The sequence below is a fragment of the Theobroma umbraticum genome, unplaced genomic scaffold, assembly GCF_002168275.2.
Source record: "Theobroma umbraticum cultivar Fairchild unplaced genomic scaffold, ASM216827v3 scaffold_50.0, whole genome shotgun sequence".
In the NCBI taxonomy this organism is placed as follows: Eukaryota; Viridiplantae; Streptophyta; class Magnoliopsida; order Malvales; family Malvaceae; genus Theobroma; species Theobroma umbraticum.
The window spans coordinates 8,507,370-8,526,912 of NW_018397261.1; the positions used below are offsets into that span (position 1 = coordinate 8,507,370).

General features: G+C 36.3%; 4 protein-coding genes across 5 annotated transcripts; 1 reads left to right on the forward strand and 3 right to left on the reverse strand.

Moving 5' to 3' along the window:
- PID (Protein kinase superfamily protein) lies at positions 1–2,837 on the forward strand. Its single transcript, XM_021431272.2, has 2 exons — positions 1–1,174; positions 1,780–2,837. Exons 1-2 carry the CDS (start codon positions 618–620, stop codon positions 2,570–2,572), a joined length of 1,350 nt encoding a protein of 449 aa, XP_021286947.1. The 5' UTR covers positions 1–617; the 3' UTR covers positions 2,573–2,837.
- A 6,337-nt stretch (positions 2,838–9,174) lies between these two features.
- On the reverse strand, positions 9,175–11,805 carry LOC110417516 (F-box protein SKIP19-like). Of its 2 annotated transcripts, none has more exons than XM_089783773.1 (3): positions 11,360–11,805; positions 9,755–10,395; positions 9,175–9,447 (listed from the first exon to the last, which is right to left on the reverse strand). In XM_089783773.1, exons 1-2 carry the CDS (start codon positions 11,671–11,673, stop codon positions 9,786–9,788), a joined length of 924 nt encoding a protein of 307 aa, XP_089639899.1. In that variant the 5' UTR covers positions 11,674–11,805; the 3' UTR covers positions 9,175–9,447; positions 9,755–9,785. The 2 variants fall into 2 exon arrangements, with proteins under 2 accessions (XP_089639899.1, XP_021285555.2); XM_021429880.2 differs by having other exon boundaries at positions 9,742–10,395; positions 11,360–11,804.
- Positions 11,806–12,166: 361 nt separating this feature from the next.
- LOC149527148 (F-box protein SKIP19-like) lies at positions 12,167–14,820 on the reverse strand. The gene is made up of 2 exons (XM_089783810.1): positions 14,173–14,820; positions 12,167–13,109 (listed from the first exon to the last, which is right to left on the reverse strand). Exons 1-2 carry the CDS (start codon positions 14,562–14,564, stop codon positions 12,542–12,544), a joined length of 960 nt encoding a protein of 319 aa, XP_089639936.1. The 5' UTR covers positions 14,565–14,820; the 3' UTR covers positions 12,167–12,541.
- Positions 14,821–14,973: 153 nt separating this feature from the next.
- Positions 14,974–19,215, reverse strand: LOC110417515 (eukaryotic translation initiation factor 3 subunit B-like). The gene is made up of 11 exons (XM_021429879.2): positions 18,990–19,215; positions 18,671–18,908; positions 18,427–18,573; positions 17,734–17,862; positions 17,352–17,480; positions 17,191–17,274; positions 16,981–17,105; positions 16,671–16,869; positions 16,061–16,593; positions 15,785–15,893; positions 14,974–15,590 (listed from the first exon to the last, which is right to left on the reverse strand). Exons 1-11 carry the CDS (start codon positions 19,112–19,114, stop codon positions 15,255–15,257), a joined length of 2,154 nt encoding a protein of 717 aa, XP_021285554.1. The 5' UTR covers positions 19,115–19,215; the 3' UTR covers positions 14,974–15,254.
- Positions 19,216–19,543: the final 328 nt, after the last annotated feature.

Consider the following 19,543-nt stretch of genomic DNA (forward strand, 5'->3'; position numbering starts at 1 on the left):
CTCTCATTTCTAGTTTCTCTCTTTTACACTAACCAAACTACAAGAAACCGAAGATTGCTTTCATTTTTCATTGCTTTTTCTTTTTTTGTTTTTTTTTTCTTCTCTCTGAGAAGAAACTAGGTCTGGGTACGGACTGCCTATTGCTCAGAAACCCTAATTTTCAGGTCCCAGGCCTCAGAAAGCCTGCTCTGCTTCAAAATGTGCATTCAAAGCATTTTTCTGAAAACCCCATTAATGCCCTTCCCTCCCTGCTTCATTTGATGCAATGCTCATTTCATCTCTGTGTGTTTTTCTTTATTTTTGTTTTTTGGTTTTTAGTTTTTCTTTTTGCACACAAATTTTGACTCCCTGGCACGCTTCACCCCATCAAACTCACTGTTCTTCTTTCTCTTGCTTTTCCTTTAGTCTTTGACTCTTTTCTTCGGCTCGTTTACGGGTATCTGATTCGCCACCTTCTAGAAAAAAGTTCCAAGTTCATTGCTTTCATCCACCGTCTTTCTGTTATCTGATTCCAGTTCCTCCACCTCACTTTTTGACTTGATCTTGTCTTTGTTTTTTTCTTTTTTCTCTCTTATAAGAGGGAAACGAGTGAGCAAATCAGGGTTGAGGAACATAAGATGTTCGAGTACAAACGAAAGTCAGAAAGTGAGTTAAGTTCAGAAACAAGGAATTCATCGAGTCAAAGCTCAATGAGTAGTGAAAGCTGTAGCAGCTTCAGTCGTCTCTCTTTCGAGCTCCCAACATCTCGGTCTTCCCCTGAGAACCTGTCTCTCAAACCCCACCGATCCTCCGACTTCGCTTACTCCGCTATCCGCTCCGCCACCTTCGCCAGCAAAACCGGCCTCACGTTCCGTGATTTCAGGCTCCTCCGCCGCATCGGCTCCGGTGACATCGGGACCGTCTACCTCTGCCGGCTGGCCAACGCGGATGAAAAATGTTATTACGCGATGAAGGTGGTGGATAAGGAAGCGTTGGAGATGAAGAAGAAAGTGCAACGTGCCGAAATGGAAAAGAAGATCTTGAAGATGCTGGATCATCCGTTCTTGCCTACTTTGTACGCTGAGTTTGAAGCTTCTCATTTCTCCTGCATAGTGATGGAGTACTGTTCAGGAGGTGACTTGCACTCACTCAGACATAAACAGCCTCAAAAGCGCTTCTCTTTGAGCTCTGCAAGGTACTACATTTTTTCTCCCTCTCCCTCTCCGGCTTTTCTTTTTTTTTATATATATATTTCCATGGCTGACAGGTTTCTTGAATTTCTACATTACATCGATCTTACACTCATCTTTGTTGCATGCTTGAATCTGGGTGTTTTTGTTTTCTTCTGTTGTGCTGCAAACAAAGCCTGACTTGTTCTTATCTTTGTCTGTTTCGACTCTGCAAAGTCTCCTTCAATAATCAACCTTAACTCTTTCTCTTCTTTTCCAAATTTTAATAGTAATTTTGTTTATAGTAATAGGTTTCATTAATGGTGGACTTAGGAATCGCTTTCTGTTTCCCTTATTCTTCCTCGACAGCTGAGATTTTTCACTCAATTTGATCCGACTTTAGCCGCAAATTTCCTTTATCTGATATTTTTTCCATTATTAGAATTACGGAATCATCTTATTCTGGTTATTTTCCGGATCTATTTCCTTGCCATGCAAGCAACCTTGTGATTGATACTTTTCATCAATTCTTTTAGCTCTGTTCCGTTGCTGAGAACTTTCAGACGTTAAGCATCTCTCTTCACTGTTTGTATCATTTCATTTATTAAATAATTGTTATTTTTTTTTCCAGGTTCTATGCAGCTGAAGTTCTGCTAGCTTTAGAGTACCTTCACATGCTGGGGATTATCTACAGAGACCTAAAACCGGAAAATGTTTTAGTAAGATCAGACGGCCACATCATGCTCTCTGATTTCGACCTTTCACTGTGCTCGGACGCCATCCCAGCGGTTGAATCCCCATCGTCCTCTCCGGACCCTACGTCTCCGCAGAACCAACCCTGCACTCGTCCGCAACCAACTCGTCTCTCCTGCCTCTTCCGCAGGCTCTTCCGGTCAAAGAAGATCCAGACGCTAACCCCGACCAAGCTCTTCTTCGTGGCAGAGCCGGTCGCCGCCCGGTCACGGTCCTTCGTTGGAACCCACGAGTACGTCTCTCCCGAGGTGGCCTCAGGCGGGTCCCACGGAAACGCCGTTGACTGGTGGGCCCTTGGGATCTTCATCTACGAGATGATCTACGGCCGTACACCTTTTGCGGCTCCATCGAACGAGCTTACGCTGCGCAACATCGTGAAAAGGCCGCTCACTTTCCCAACCCTCTCACCTTCTTCCCTCTCTGAGCACCACGCTCGAGACCTCATCTCCGGGCTCTTGAACAAGGACCCCAACAGTCGGTTGGGTTCCAAACGCGGGGCCGCGGACGTCAAGACGCACGCTTTTTTCAAAGGACTCAATTTCGCGCTCATAAGGTCGCTTACCCCGCCCGAAATCCCGGGGTTAAGGCGGCAATCATCGACGACGACGACGACGACGTCGCATTACCATCCGAAGGGCGACGAACGGTCAACAGCATTTGATTACTTCTGAGCAAAAAAGAAAAAGCCTCAGCGGCGACGTTTGCGCCAGGTGTTCGGTCGGCTTCTGCCAGATTTTATCACTGGCGGGGTGACAGATGTGTATATTCGAGCTGTCTGTGTTTCCTATTGGATGTTTTTTTAAAAAAAAACTTTTATTTAGGTTGACTTTGTATGGCAGATATGATACCTAATTTACGTAAATATATTATAGGAAAAAAAATTCAACCAAAAAAGGAGAAAAAGAAATTAATGGATTAATGGGTTTGATGAGGAATTTTTATTTATTTATTATAAAGTCGAAGTATCCTTTAATTATTTTAATTCTATAAGTAAATAATTTCACCAACAAAAAAAATAACAAATAATCTAAATTTGACCTGAGAATTGTTACCTCTTACTTATAGTATTTAAAATGTAGATTAAAATAAAATTTTTATTTTTCATATATTTTATATTAAAATTTTAAAAAAATTTGTCTATTTATATTTAATAACGTGGAGGCATCGGATTCGAATAATACGAATTCCGAAACAATTTGTGAAAGGAAAAAAAAAAAGGGAGCTTGATGAAAGGATAAGTTCGTTGTGAGCATGTTTTAACATGTTTTGCGAAAATCAGTCTTGATTTGTACTCCAACATAACCCAAAAATAGTTGAAAAAAAGGTGAGAAACAATTTGGAAATGGCGTAAAGAGGAATCCGAGTGTCACAAAACTACAAGACAAAGGTATCCCAGTTGAAAGATGTTGTGGCCCCCTTATTTAAAATTCAATGATCTTACGAGTATTTTCTACTTTAAAATTGTAATAATTTCAAAAATAAAACAACCATCAATGAATGAAGACTAGCTAGCCTAAGCAAGCTACCTAGGTTATTATTGTGCGCCATGAGTGAGTCGTTATGACTCATTTATTTATATACCAATGATAACACATAGGGTATTTCTTAATTTCGAGACATCCGTGTTCAAATTCGATTAAAATATATTTATTTGTTTCTTTAGTTGAAAACGGGATGAAACTTGATCTAATTCGTATTTTAATAATTAAAAAATTATTATCTATAATCAAGATCGAATAATGAACACTATTTGCATTTAACTCTTAACTCTATTTTCGAATATTTAATTTATTAGTTTATATATTATTTTTTTTATTTAAAAAATAAAATTCGAATCCTCTTTCCTAAATTTAAAAAAAAAAACGTTAATCCTACCTCAATCGGTTTATAATTACTTAAACGGACCCATAAATATATGATATTTACATAATACTCATTATCATTCTCTATATTTATAGCTCTGCCCTTTGTCTTCTTTTCTTTTTTATTGGAAGTGGCTTCCAATCCATATATATTCAACTATTTTCGGATGCACGCCTTCCCTTTCATGTGAATCTCGTGTTAAAAAGTGAAGAAAAACAAGCTTAGTTACCAAAGCCTAAAGTTGTGAAAATTCAAAGCCAAAAAAGGTAATATCATTGAAATGTGTTGAAGCAAGGTAATAATTGAACCAATCTTTTACTAGAGACCCAAGGACAGAATGAGACTTTAAGTACAAAAATGATTAAGATAATCCCACAACCTAATCAAGACTTCCATGGAAAGAAAGTTGGGAAGAATTTGGGATGATAAGGACAGGTTTACAATGTTAATTTATAAAGGGTTTTAATTAATTTAATGATTTCGCAAATTACAAGGAGGGTTTGGTGAATCATTTTGGATTTCTGCCACCCCGTGCTTTTCCTCTTCTTCTTTCTTCCTCTGTTTTATAGTTTACCAGTGGATTAGGTTGATTGCTGGCATAAACTGACTTGTTCATCTTCCCAAAATTCAGTACCTTTTGACAAAAAAAATAGCTATATTTATCTGTTTTTGGCTTTTGGGAACAAGCTGAGTTCTTCATGCTTCATTTAGTTTTAAGGTATAAATTTATTATAATTTGAATAATTTTTTTATTTCTCGATTTAATTTTATCAGATATCTTCAAAGTGATATATATATATATATATAAATTGTTAGATAATTTGATGATTTTTAATGCAATGAGTATATGTAGGGTGTTTTAAAGGTTAAGTAAACTTCACTTATTTTTTTTAATTTTAATTTTTTTACATGATACTTTATTTTTTTTCAATTTAAATTTTTTAAATAAGTTTTATTTTCATAGTAGCTTACACTGTTAAATTTTTTAACAAAATTATCAAAATATATTTAAAAATGAATAATAAATTATTTTTTACTTTGTAATTCCTGATCAATCCATATGAAATTAATTAAAAAATATAAATATTATATAAAAAATAAAATTATAATAGATTAAATTTTTTGAAGATGACTTATAAAAAGAGTAAGCATCATGTGGCAAGTAATAGATTAATTTTTTATGAAACAGATACCGCACATAGATGGGACCCACAATAATATTTCAGGGAAAAGGGACCCACAAAGTATGCGCCGCGTAGACAGAGCGGGATAAGCATCATGTGGCAAGTAAGGAATCCAGTGGGACCAACCCATGTAGGACGATTTGCCCTCAACCATCATCAAACGGTTGAGATTTTATCCTGAGTCATTCCCGATTTATCAATTTATTTTTTAATTAAGAATGAATATAAATCATTGGATAATAATAATTTTAGTTGAAAACGAAGCTCACGAGCCAAAAGGCGTGTAAAGGTAAAGTGAGTTTTTGCATATGCCGAGGTTGTAAGAAAAGAAGGGATCACAAACATTCTGTTCCCACGAGCTCTTTATGCCGTTCTTGTCACATCTCCTACTATTTCTTTTTTTTTTTCATTTTTTTCCAAATATTTTTTATCTTAAAGATATTTTTATATTATTACTGATTTAATTTTAGGTTAATCAATTATTTCACTTTCATCCATTTTTACTAAACTTAACAATTCATGTTATCGTATCATGACTGTGTTGTATATGTTTTAGTTAAATCAGCAACTTCATTAATATATCAAAATTAAATATAAGTTTTGGAAATTCCAATGTAACTTATTTCCAAAGCTCCTCACCTATATCACCCAAAAGGTGTTTACAACTAGAATACAAACGCCCATTCACACTTTCATCACCCAATTCATTACTAGAAAAGCCAACATTGCAAAACATAAAACATTAGACCACCAGTCTTTGTCTCAATAATTATATGAATAAATATGAATATAATATAATTAATAAATGTACATATAACATTAATTATGTTGTGTTTAAATAAAATATTAATAATTGTATAAATAAATATAAATATGATATAATTTATTAAATAAGTTAAAACTTTAAACAAGTATAGGAACATGCTAATTTACATATTATATGATACAATTATGATTAGATAAACTCATTTAAACATAATATCAGAAACAGATTATATAAATTGATATGATAACATAATTAATTAAATAAATTAAACATACCATATTCGAGTTAATCGTTCTCTCTAAACGAAATATGTTGGTGAGAGAATACAACAACATATATTTGTAGGAGCTGGAGATATATGATTGTGAGGGAAAGCTGTTAGTTTATAGTAATAATTGGGGGCAGGGGGAGCTTTGACAACACATGGGGCTTGTCCATGTGATCACCTGCCAACCAGGCAGCTCCACCGGCTCGCTTAAAAGCGTTGTCTCCGCCCTTGTCTAGGCCCCCCCCCGACCCCCAACATAATGCCACCAAATAGCTGTCCCCACCCCGTCCTAGCCTATCACCTTCACCCACGTGGCATCTTCCTCATGCTTTCCACGTGGCTACTTATTGCCCCGCTTCCTTCAGGTTTAATTATCGTAATTTGCCAATTTGGTTTGGCCGCTGACCCGACCATTGCCCCCTCCTGGACTCAGGTTGCTTTGATTGTAAAGGACATGAAAGAGAAGGGGCAATGGCTGTGATGGGATTTGTGAAAGAAGAGAAGCAAAAAGAAAAAACACAAACAGTGCATGAGTGAAGAAGAAGAAGAAGGAGGAGGAGGGAAATGTGGGGTTGGGGTCTTTTTTTCTTATAAATTTTTGATAATTTGTGAGATTTATGTATTGTTGTCTTTGCTCACTTGGTATCGACGACATAAACATCATAATTATGAAATATGAATAGTAATAAATACCCTTTAATCAGATATTGTACTCGAATATATAACATATAAGTATAATATATTTGAATTTAACACAAATACGAATAACAAGTTTATTATAGAAAGTAAAGAGAGATTAGCATTTCATAAAGAGTATTAATTTGAAATGATATATAATGAGTTAAATACTAACATACATAGCTAAGGGAGATTTGGGGATGACTTTCTTTGATAATTAGGGGCGGATATTTGGAGATGGTGACCAACTAAGATGATCCTCCTCTCATAATTAAATAGTTTTGACTTTGTTTTTTAAGAGACACAATCAAGCTCTTTTCAAGCAGATGCTTATCTAACTGTCCTTTAATATCTGAGAACAAAAAAATAGTTTTGTTGGGTTTGAGAGCAAGATGGTGAGAAAGAGGCAGAGAAAGATTGATTCCACAATGGGAAAGCGCCAGCTTGAGTTTTGATTGTGCAAAACTTAAAAAATGCCAGCTATGTATCTCATCACCTAAGTTCAAACACCAACTCTTCGATCAAGAAAGAAGTTATACGGATTGAATACTCTACCAAATTATTTATTGATAAAAAAATTAGCATAATGGTATTAGTCAAACTGTTGGTAATAGTTACAAGGTTTCAAAGGCTACATTCTTCAATGCTAACATCTAATATTATATTAACATAGCACTGACTAATTGTATGCCCTCGTTACTTCTTTCCCATTAATTAAATATTATTAATTAAAATATTATTTTATATTAACATAATATTATCATAAAAAATAAAATTATTACATAATTATATTAATATATGACGTTTTCATTTATTATAAATGATAACTTAATTTGTGAGTATAATATCACGTAAAATGACAAACAATATTAATGATAAATACTTGAATAACAGATGGCAGAAAGGCCCAAAAATGGGTGAAGGAATCAGAAGGACAAACGTGGCATCATGGCAACGGATGGGAGAGTGTCGGATGGATAGTCAAGTCAATGGAAGGTGATGCTAGGAGTGCGTCAGGTTGATAGATTGGGCATATCACACACCATTTACCGTCTTTTCCTCTCTTTTTCTTGTCCGTTGATGCTTTGTTGTGTCAGTTTGAAACCGCTAGTCTCCTCCCTATTGGTTCCTCAGCTCCCTGACAGAAACGGCGTCGCACGCAACTCTCTCTCTCTCTCTGAAATCCCAAAATTAGCTTAAAATTAAAAAAAGGTGAAGAAAAGAAGAAAGAAATGTGATCGTGTGAGTTGAGCATGCAACGTAACTTGTGCCTAGTAAGTCTATAGGGGAAAGGTAAGCCTAGTCTTACGTGGCCTATGGCTGCAGAATTTTGGAACAGTCATTTTTCACATCAATGGCATAGATGAGGATTGCAAAACTTCCCCTAGCCCTGCCACTTGCTGCTTACGGCCTGTCAGCTGGGCCTTTTTACGTAGTCATTGTCTTTCTCTCTCTTGCTAATATGATTATCTTAATTCAGATCAGCAAACTACTGCTCAACTTTCTCGTAGTATTTAATAAAAAAGTAATGAAGAAATGTGTAAACTATTAATGCCAAGTAATTATAAGCTTTTCTTTTTTTCGGACAAAAAATTTGGATCATTTCTTTATTTATTAGAGGACATGTTAATTTTTTCTGTACCATTTCAATTCTATCGAATGTTTCTCGCAAGAAATTGTACGTGGACGGAAAAAAGTTATAAGACTGTACATTAAAAATTTTATATTTTATAGGGTAAAATCGAGTAGTACTTAAAATGAATATCTTATATTGCTTGATTCATTTAAAAATAAAATATTTTATGATCGAATGGGAGTAAAATACGAATAAGAATTTTTAGACGTTTGTTACTTGAATATTATTTTGAGAAGAGATGTCTATTTTAAAAGCAAATTGACCCGAAATAAATTAAGATGAAATTCTAAAGAAGTAGGGGCAATTTACCCTTTGTTTTTACCTTAAACGTGTATTTTGCATGAAAAGCTGAAAATAGGTAATTGTATATTTGACCTGTATTTAGTTAGCAACATAGATACTTGTTTTTTTAACCATTATTCACGAGCTGAGTCCAAGCCCTCATTGGAGGTGGCTGAGACGAGACGACAGGCTTTGAACCGAAGAGTGGGCAGCCGCCAAGACCAAAAGGTCAAGCACCCAACCCATGAGAAATAAAGGGCCAGGCTAACAAGCCTAAGGGTTCGGTGACAAGGCCCTTACAATCCTTAAAATTAATGTTTCTTGACCCCGATGTGAGAATATGCACTTTCATTCACGATCCAGAATGGGTTGTTTTCACACACACACACACACACACACACGCACACACGCACGCACGCACGCAAAGTCATGTCTCTTTCTCACCCTAACTACGAAACTAGCAAACAGAAAATTAACAACTTTTGCCTTGCAACGTAGAGGCACTCCATCCCTTCCCAGATTCACCAAAGACATGGTTCCCAAGACCCGGGATATAAAGCAACTAAAAACAACTTGATAAACTTCGATTCGCCACATGATTCCAAAAGATAATAATAACTTCTATTTGTATAGATAGAAGAGTATACCGAACAAGAGGTACAACAAAGGTCCCTGGCAAAGATTAACTGCTGTTTTTCTAGAGGAATCACGAATGTATGAAACCTCTCAAACTGTCAATAACAGACATATCGATAGATGTCAGCCTTCCATGTGCAAAAGGAGAAATATTTGACGATCAGGAGCAACCTTATGAGCCTGCAATAACATCACTGAATTCGCAGCTTGATTTTTATCTTCATCCTAGTCACCTACAACACACAAATATAATCATCACTACAGCAACACAACACTGGCTTTCATTAGACAAAGAACCAGGAAACATGAACAGCGATGCACTTTGCTTAAAACTGACTTTTCAGGATGTTTACTTAAATGCTCAGTGACGCCAAAAACAAGAGAAAAGTACAAGCTATAACCACCCCTTTAATTACAAAAGATTCTTTTTTAACGAAAAAAAGATAAAACCACAAAAGTTGCATAAGAAACAAAGTAACAGAAAAATGCCCAAAATTATTAGGGATAAGGCAGTCCACTAATGAAACCTGGTTTCCATGCCTGGAATAGTCTCTACTTCATGGACAAACCATTAGCCAAAAAACAAGTACTCGTCATCATAATCTGAGAAGTCACTGGCCCCTGAGAATTCAAAATAATCATCATAATCATCGGACATTAAGTCAATGTCAGAAATTCCAGATGGGTAATCTTCATCTGATGACCCAGTATCATGAACTTCCGCATCAAACTCATAATCATGAGTCGAATCATAAGGCCATCGCAAATTTTTCATGCGTTCAACACATCTTTTCTCCAAGTTCCCGACCAGACTAACATTGAAACACTGGCGCAAGTCAAGAGATTCAAGGTGTGGACAGCCATTTAGAATGGCCTGCAAGCCATCATCTGTCAGCTGGTTCCCAAAAAGTTGGAGGTGGTGTAATTCAGGCATAGTTTGTGCAATAGCTACTGCCTCATCATCAGACTCCAAGCGGAAGCGTCTGTATCCCTGATTATTGAATTTTAAGGATTTCAGACGAGGGCAACAGCGCCCAACAGTTGCCAGAGCATCTTTTGAAATGGTGCAGTATGAAATTTCAAGCTCTTCTAAAAATGGAAGTTTCGAAGCAGCTTCGCTTAATCCTTCATCTGAAATGTTACAGCACCATACAAGTCGAAGACGTTTAAGATGACTAGACCTGTGACAAGCATCACTGGAAGAATAAAAAATGGGCAACTAGAGCCAGCAGTAGCACATAAATGAATAATTTAGTACCGTAATATAGTGTAAATAAGTAATGTTTGAACCTATAAATGCAAACAAATAACCATCATTCTATTGGATGCTCATGCTGAAACATCATTTTGAAATTATATTTGGGTAATTAATCACAAGATGAAGTGAACAAGCAAAACATCAGGCTACAAACAAACAAATTGAATCTCAACAAGACTACCACTTCCATAGTCTCCAAGTGAATCAACCAACAAAACTTCAATAAGGAAAAAAAAATCATACAAACACCAGAAAGCAGTGATTCAAAATAAGCCAAACTGTTGCTTGCTTGATGAAGGATTATATTCTCCAACCGATAGTAAACCATGCATATCCTTCCTCTATTCGCCTAGCACCATGAGAATGAAAAGGAAAACCAAAAACAAACCGGGAAAGTTACATTTATGTCACTAATCTTTAATCAATCGTTGTCTTAGATAATCATACCACATTGATATTCAAATTAGAAACTGTTGAAACTCGAAATATCTATATGCATCGGCTTAACTCTTTCCCCTGAAAATTTGGACCAAATATGACCTGCCCTGCAGTAAGAATTTAAAAGCCTAATATGTCTCATTGAAAATAAAAAAAAAGGGACCTTTTATTTAGTCGTAATTCACTATTTTTGTTATAAAAATATTAAGAAAAAAGTCCAACAAGACATTAAAGAACCAAAGGCAATCAAAATCCTCAAATGTTAAAGCAAGAAACCCTAATTCCATGAAATGTGCACAAATTGACTCTTAATTGACCAAACCTAAACCTAGCAAAATTAAAAACGCTCCATCAACATTAAAAAAATTGAAAATTGACAAATGATAAGCAGCAGAACTCGAAGAACAACCAGAGATTATAAAATTGAAAAAAAAAGATGAAAATTGTACCTCTCAGCGATATGAAGTAGAAGCTTATCGGTACCAAAACATTCGATATTGATATCAAGCAAGTGGCCACAGCTGCGATCGACAGCGTGGGCGCACATTATTTCGAGGATACAGTCCATCTCCGCAATATCACCCAAATTGTGCATATCGATGGATCTCCACATCAATGGGTCTTTGCAGATCTTTCGCCATTGAGAGCAGACGTTTTGGGCGCCCTTCAGGATCTCAATTGCACCCAGCCGAGAGAGAATCGAGGCCGTCACGTCCAAGGGCAGCTCCAGCCAATTACGAGTTTCAGCTTCGGCGGTGGTCATGGCCTGTTTTTCTTTCTTTTCTGTTTTCTCGCGTAGAATAGGAGATTTTGTCGGAAGGACTGAAAAATGAGAAAGGAATGAGCGTTGGTAGATTTTTAAGAAAGAAAAAAATATTGGAGAGTTGAAAAGGTGAAAAGTTATACTTCCTCTGTTTATATAATTAATATAAATATCATTTATATTTATTATTATATATTAATATATTTTAATTATAAATCTAAAATATATTATTAATAACCGATTTTATCATTTGAATTATAAATCAAAATCAAATTATCGACTGATTTCAATTTTCACCTTCATAAATCTAAACATTAAAATTAATATCTAAAAAAATTTAATTATTAAAAAAATTATTATTTTTAATTATATTTATTAAATATTATTAATAAAAATATTTTTTATTATTTTATAATTTGATATGTAGTAATGGATGACATATTGATTAATGTCACATATATATAAAATAATAAATAATATTCAATTGAAATAAAAATATAAACATTTAATTAAACATAATAAAAAAGTAATTCAGGAATACTTTTAAGGTTTTGTACCTAATCTTTAGGTCTCAGTTAAAGTTAAACCTTAAAAACCATAACATGGTATCAATCAAAGTGCTATGATAAACTCAGACAAATAAAATTCTCCTAGAAATATATACTTCAAAAAGAAAAAGATATAGGCATCCGAAATTAGCTCCTTCTACATAGCTGGACAAAGACTGCTATAGTTGAGCGCTCTGTAATTTCAACAGAAGGGTCTGAGTTTCACAAAATATCATTTGCTTAGCTTCAAGCCCGTCCAAAATCAAGAAGAACCTCCTCTCAGACATCCAAAACTCCTTAACTTCATCAGTCACCCCTGGCTACCAATCTCCCCAATTAAGCCATAGATCATAATCATAATCATAAACACCATCATTACTGAAGTCAGAAGAAAGGTAGTCATCATCAGAAAATCCAGAATCACTACTTACAGTGAATTCATAGTCATGAGTTGAATCACTGGGGTGTCTGAAATTTTTAATCTGTTCAGCACATCTCTTCCCCAAATCCCTTTCCAGATTAACAAAGTAACATCTGCGCAGGTCAAGGGATTCAAGGTAAGGGCACCCATCAAGAATGGCCTGCAAACCATGATTAGTCAACTTGTTTCCAAGGATCTGGAGGTGGCGTAGTCCAGGCATGTTTTGCGCAATAGCTAGTGCCTCCTCGTCATCCTTAAAATATGAGTCTCTGATAGCCACTTGATTGTATTTGAATGTTTTCAGAAGAGGGCTACAACGCCCAATAGCTTCAATAGCATCTTTACCAGTATTACCAGAATAAATTTCAAGCTCTTCCATCAATGGAAATTTTGAAGCTGCTTTACTCAATCCCTCATCCGAAATACCCCAGCATTGCACCAGTCGGAGGCGTCTGAGATGAGTTGTTCTGTGAAAACCATCAACACAAAACTCGGTTGCCATATCAGCAGTCAAATTAGCAAATAGCCTTTCCGCTAGTACAATAAAGTAAGTGATAGTGTATTACAAACATTTCTAATATAAATGGCGTCGTGTCAATTGAAGGAACCAAAGGGTAAAAATTTTTTCTTGTTACTCTGCAACGAAACATATGAAAAAGGAACAAAAAAAAAAGAATGTAGACACTTTCTGGCATATTACGGAGCAAATGGCCGGAGCCTTGACAAAACCAGCACAGAAATCTCATACAGAAAGCAATGACAAATAAAGGCCGCTCTCCTCCAATAACTAATGAGCCACCATGTCCTTTTGATAGTCTGACCTAACATTGTCTTTGCCATCCCTACCGGCAATCTGAAGGATTCGGAGATGGCCCAATCATGGTTTCTGCATGTCACTACAGAAAAAGAATGCCATTCCTCATGAACTCATTACTGACTTGTTATCTATCTCCAATTCCATCGCATTCGGACATAAATAAAAGCCAGATGTTGTCACAAAGGCTATGAACATCCAACTACAGACGAGTATATTTGGATGTTCATAGCTTTTGTGACAACATCAGGCTTTTATGTCAAAGTGCCATGGAATCGGAGATAGATGACAAGCTAAGAAATGAGCTCATGAGCATTTCTGAATGGCATTCTTTTCAGTGAGATCCAAAATTCATGATTAGGTCATCTGCGGATCTTTCAGATTGGCGGTAGGGATGGCAAAGAGGAGAATATATCCACATTGAGTTGTGAAATGACCAGACCCTCAAAGTACATGTTATAAACCTAATGAACAGCCACGAATGGCTCACTGGTTTAGTCAATTGCACATTGCACTTTGTTTACCAAAAGTTCATGCAGTTTAAAAATACCATTAGTTTAAGAACAGTAAGCATGAATTTTCATTTAAGAAACGTAAAAAAAGAGAGAAAAAAACCTAAACCCATGACTTATTAACCAAACCCAGCTAATTAAACACACTAAAACATTCAAAATTGACCATTGACCAACGATTTGAGGGTAATATTAGTACATTACCTCTGGGTGATGTAAGCCAGAAGGTCATCCGTACCAAAATACTCAACATTGATATCGACCAAACCACCACAGCTGCGATCTATAGCATGCCTGCACATTCTCTCGAGATTATAGGGCATGTCATGTAAGTCACCAGCATTCCTCATGTCGATGGACCGCCAAAGGGAGGGATCTCTGCAGATGTTGCGCCACTGAGTGCATACTTTTTGAGCGCTCTCGATGATCTCTATAGCTCCCAGTCTCAACAGGATCGACGCCGTCACATCCCGCGGGAGGTCTAGCCAGTTTCGGACACATGGCTCTTTCGGGGGCTCGGGTTCGCTTTCCGATTCCCATTCCGTTTCAATTTTGGTTTCTGCTTCGAGTGACTGGGATTCAGTAACGGTGGACATGGCTTGTTTGCAGATTTTCCAGTGAAGTGTTGGAATTTACTTAAAATTTTAAATCGGGGCGCAAGCCAAACGGCGGAACTGTTGACTTTCAAAAATTTTCAACCCCTTTCAGCAGTGCATGCCTGGCCATCTAGCCGTTTACACATTTTAACTTCAAGACGCGTTTGTGGGATAAAAAGGTAAAACAAATAATACTACACTTTAATGAATCAAAACAGATAAATTCTTTATAAATTATCACAACCGATTCTGATTCTGTCACGATCCTAAATAAAACACATTGATATTACAATAGTTTGGTAAGGCTTGGCCCATGAATAAACTCTCGTTTTTTCCTCTGTGTTTGTCCCTTAATTGAGTGGAATTTTACAGAGTTTTTCTATTGATGAAACAGCTTTCAATCATCGCATGACACCTCAAAAATCATTTATAAATTAAGCAGGTCATGATCAAAATTCTAAAAGAAAAATTAATATTTAAACAAAAGCATATAGCTTGGGACCAAAGAGAAGGACGAAAAAAAAAATTTGTTTCATTCCTACAGGATTACCGGCAAACATAAAACAAAGATGCGGAAAATCAAGTTCTGGTTCGTTAGCCCCGTTGTTGCTGCTTCAGCATTAACTCTTCATGATAGGATAGGACCTCTTCCAACACATCCTGAGAGCCCTGTTGGTGCTGGTTCAGCTTTCAATCTTCATAGGATAGGACCTCTTCCGACACATCCAACACTTCCTCTACTTCAACTTCCTTGGCCTCGTATTCCTCTTCCTCATCACTAGCTTCTCCATCCCTCAACTTCTGTCTCTCCAATTTTTCCTCCTCACGTGCCTGCCTCCATTCGCTAACCCACTTGTCCCATTCCTCCTTCAACATCCTTCTCTTCTCACGATCTTGCTCGCTCAATAACATCGATACGTCCTGGTCCTCCGCCTCGTACTTCTTACTGTACTTTTTCAAGTTCCTTGCAATCTCTTCCTCCTTCTCAGGAGTCAGGAAGGATGGTGGCCTTGGCCGCCATAAGAACTGCAATACAAAAAGACAAACAGAAATCCAGCAATCGATGAGATCATGAACTGGCTAAGGCACCAAGAAGTTGAAATAAATAAACCTAACTCCAGGAAAATGATACATAGCACTCAAGTCCCAAAAAACAAAAGTCATCAGCAATGAAATTTATCTATCATTTATGCTGATATTAGGAAGGATAGTTTATTTACCTGGAAGAAATGATCCTTCAGTATCCGATAAAGTAGCTTGCCATTAAAGGACCATATGTTGAAACCATTCTCCATTTCATGAACTGAAGTCACTGAAGTTGCAACATACCTTATGTATACAGAGAGAGCACTTATCAGAATATAAATTTAACCAAAATACCCCTTTTATTAAAAGGAAAGCAATTTTCATTTCTTTTATAGTAGAGCACCTAGGTTCAATTAAACACAAAACCAACGAGCACAAATATAGATGATATCAAATTATCTTTAGCTTACCTTCCAGTGGGATCCCATTCAATATCTGTTGCCATAAAATGTTCAGCAGTCGCCATGGTTTCAAGCTCATCAACATTGAAGAATTCCAACTGACCATTGAAACCCTTCAATCCAGCAAGTACAATGAAACGACCACCAGGTGACCAGAATAAGGCATTTGCCTGCTTGCCCTTTAGAGTGGTTAGCTTTGAAACTCGGCCTGTGTTGTGAGCAGTTCGCATTGAGTAAAAGCTAACATCAGGCCTTGGATTATCCCCATGTATAACAGCAAACCTGTGACCCTTAGGCTCCCAAGCAAAGGCAATTATCTTGTCATTTTTATTATCAAGCTCCAAAACCTCAATTGGTATGTCCCTTTCTTTGATGCGGAAGAGCTCAAAGCCTGTATATGTGCTTTTCTTAGTTTTCGTATAGCGATCAGCCTTGACAGCAAGATAATCGCCATTGCTTTGCCAGTACATCTTACAATCACTAACGCTGAAAAGATTCTTTTGCCTCAACTCCTCTTTACTGGGGATTTGAACTAGACTCACCTGAGAAATGTGGCATATTAGTTGAAATCTAATCTCATAAGATAATGGAGCCTCTCAAAAAGAACACAGATGCTCACCCTAGCAGGTTGGTTCCCACCTCCAAGTTCAGGAACAAAAAGTGCAATAATTGGATCTGTTGGTGACCAACTGAAGTCCACAATATTTTCAACCTTCAAAGATTTTTTGTCAATAAGGCTAAATGTCTCTGTTTCATAAACAGATATCATGTTCTTCCCAAGTTTGGCAAAGTACTTATCCTCTTTTCCACCACCCCATCTGAAAAATAACAATTCTAGTTCATCAGAATAACAGGGATGCTGACCAAAATGAGATGAATTAAGGAAAATATAAACCAAATGATTCACAAAGGTTGATCAGAAGAATCACCTGAAAACAGGCCAAGAAACTCCTGCAACACCACCAGTTCCTCCAATTGCAAATTCATCTGCACTTCCCTTAAAATCTCTCATCACTTTCCCCGTTCTCACATCAAAAATGTTTATCACAACCCTCTACATAAATTAAATTTATATCAGAAATGACATTGGATGATAATAGAATAAAATCAAGTAACAAGGATTGGTTTGAAAACCTTACATTTGCATCACGTGGATTGCTTGGTTCATGGCTGCTGTACGTCACCAAATATTTCTCACCAGGGGAGAAATCAATAAGCTTAACCTGCATCGGTATCATTGAAGGTTAAAGATGATGAAATGCAAAGTTAAAGAATGTGTTAATTTAAAGCCTATTCTAACCTGAGGATGGGCATAACGCATTAGGCGATTAAATGTATTAGCACCTCCCCAAACAGCTGCTCCTTGCCTGTGAACTGTTGCCAAGTATGTCCCAAGGGGAGACCACTGCACAAAACTTTCGGTCCAGTACTGTAAACAAAAACACGTAAAATCCATCACAATGCATCAACAATCCAATAATGAAAATGATAACCGGATCACTCACAAAACACAGCAATGACTTAAACTAAATCAACCAATATTACTCTCTTTTAAAACACCTGGACATGGATCTCTGTGCACCATGCAAAACACACGCAAAAAGAGAGAGAGAGAGAGAGAAGGTTCACAAACTGCAAGCCACAATAAGTCATAACGTGTTCTACAGGGACAAGCTACTTACAGTACGCTTGTAAACAAGCTCAGTTTTAGACTGCCTTGCATCATTCCATAGAACCTCAGTATCAGTGCCAGAACGAATTACAAATTGATCTCGTGCCTTCTCATCGGTAAGCCACTTTTGAAGATTTTCCTGCACATCAAAGTAATAAATGCATATAAATATCCAACACTAGGAATGAAAGAGAGAACTCAGGTTTGTGTATAGTAAAAAGAACAATACTTGAGATTATCTGTTATATAGGATGCTTCTATAGTACATGGAAAACTGTTAGAATCTAGAAATCAAAATATCAAGCAGAGAAAAGAAGGAGAACAAGAAGAAACACACTTCTAATAGAATAAATTTTACACAATACCTCTTAAAGAAGAAGCTACAATTAACTTATCTAAAATTTTAATGCCAGTATACTGTTTTACAGAAACATACAAATATTCAGCACCAATCCTGACTTCAGTCAAATCATAGCCATCCTTTACATATTCTAAATGCTTATATAATTCTACATGCTTATTTACACCCATTTATACAAACCCCATAACTGTTCATGGAAACGCATTATAAGCAGCTTAGTATCAGAGATTGAATCAACACAAAGCATATATGAGAACAATACTAATCAAACAATTTTTACAACAGAAACCAAATGCATTCACTAACAAAACAATGTAGAGAAAAACGACACAGTAATATTACCCCTGGTGTATAGGGTTTAATCTCAGGAGGAGCCCATTCATCCGGAACTCTCATGTACTTATCAAAATCATCAAACATATTAACAGCAAAAATATGTGCTCTATCCAACTTGTACCCATTTGTCTTTTCCTTAGCAAGCTCAGCTTCCTGCATCCACAACCAATCAAAGAAACCAATTCAGATTTTGAGAAACCCAAGCCATAAGACCAAAATTCTCAAAATTCAAAAGCAATAAACATCGAACCTGAGGAGTATTATACTCTATGAAACAATAACCCAGGGTTTTCTTAGTCTCAGGATCAACGGGCATCCAAAGACCATCCTCCTTAATCACACCAATCTGACTATAAATTTTTCGAATCACACCCTCGAGTTTCTCAAACTTCTCACGAGGAACAACCGGGAGATTATCGACGACTATAATGTTTCCAAACCCGGAATCAAACTCCAGTTGATCATCATGGTAAACATCCTCGTCGTCACTGTTCAAAACCGAAAATTATATAATTACAAAGAAAAATTAAGTCTAAAAAAATATTTAGAAAGATAATAGGTTTTAATACCTGACGATGCCACAGTATTCTCCGGGAGGAAGTTTGACGGAACTGTAATCGAAGTTATCCAAGTCGATACCCAGTCGAGCCGCCGTCGACTCTATCTCGTTCACTAGCATTACCTCCGCCGCCATGCTTATTCTCGATCTGCGTCGTTCGAGATTTGGGATGAGGCGTCTGGATTCTCGATGAGAATGGAAGGGGGTGGCGTTGGTTTTTTGTGTTAGGGTTTTAGGACGGTGGCGTTTTAAGATGTAGCGTTTAGAATTTATACCCTTCTTATTTCACACTATTTTAATTACATCCTTGTAATAATCAAATTAGAAAAAGTAAAAAATTTTAAATTTTCAATATAAATTAGAAATTTTTAAATGCTCAAATTAAAAATTGAATAGATTTTTTATTGAATTTTGTTTCAAGTATAATGATTAACCAATCACAATGAAAAATTTTGAAATTGTTGAAACTATTTTATGATTTATCGATGACCACTTTAATCATTTTATTAAAAAAATGATTTTTTATTCACATTAAAATAAAAAAAATTATTATAGCTAATATAG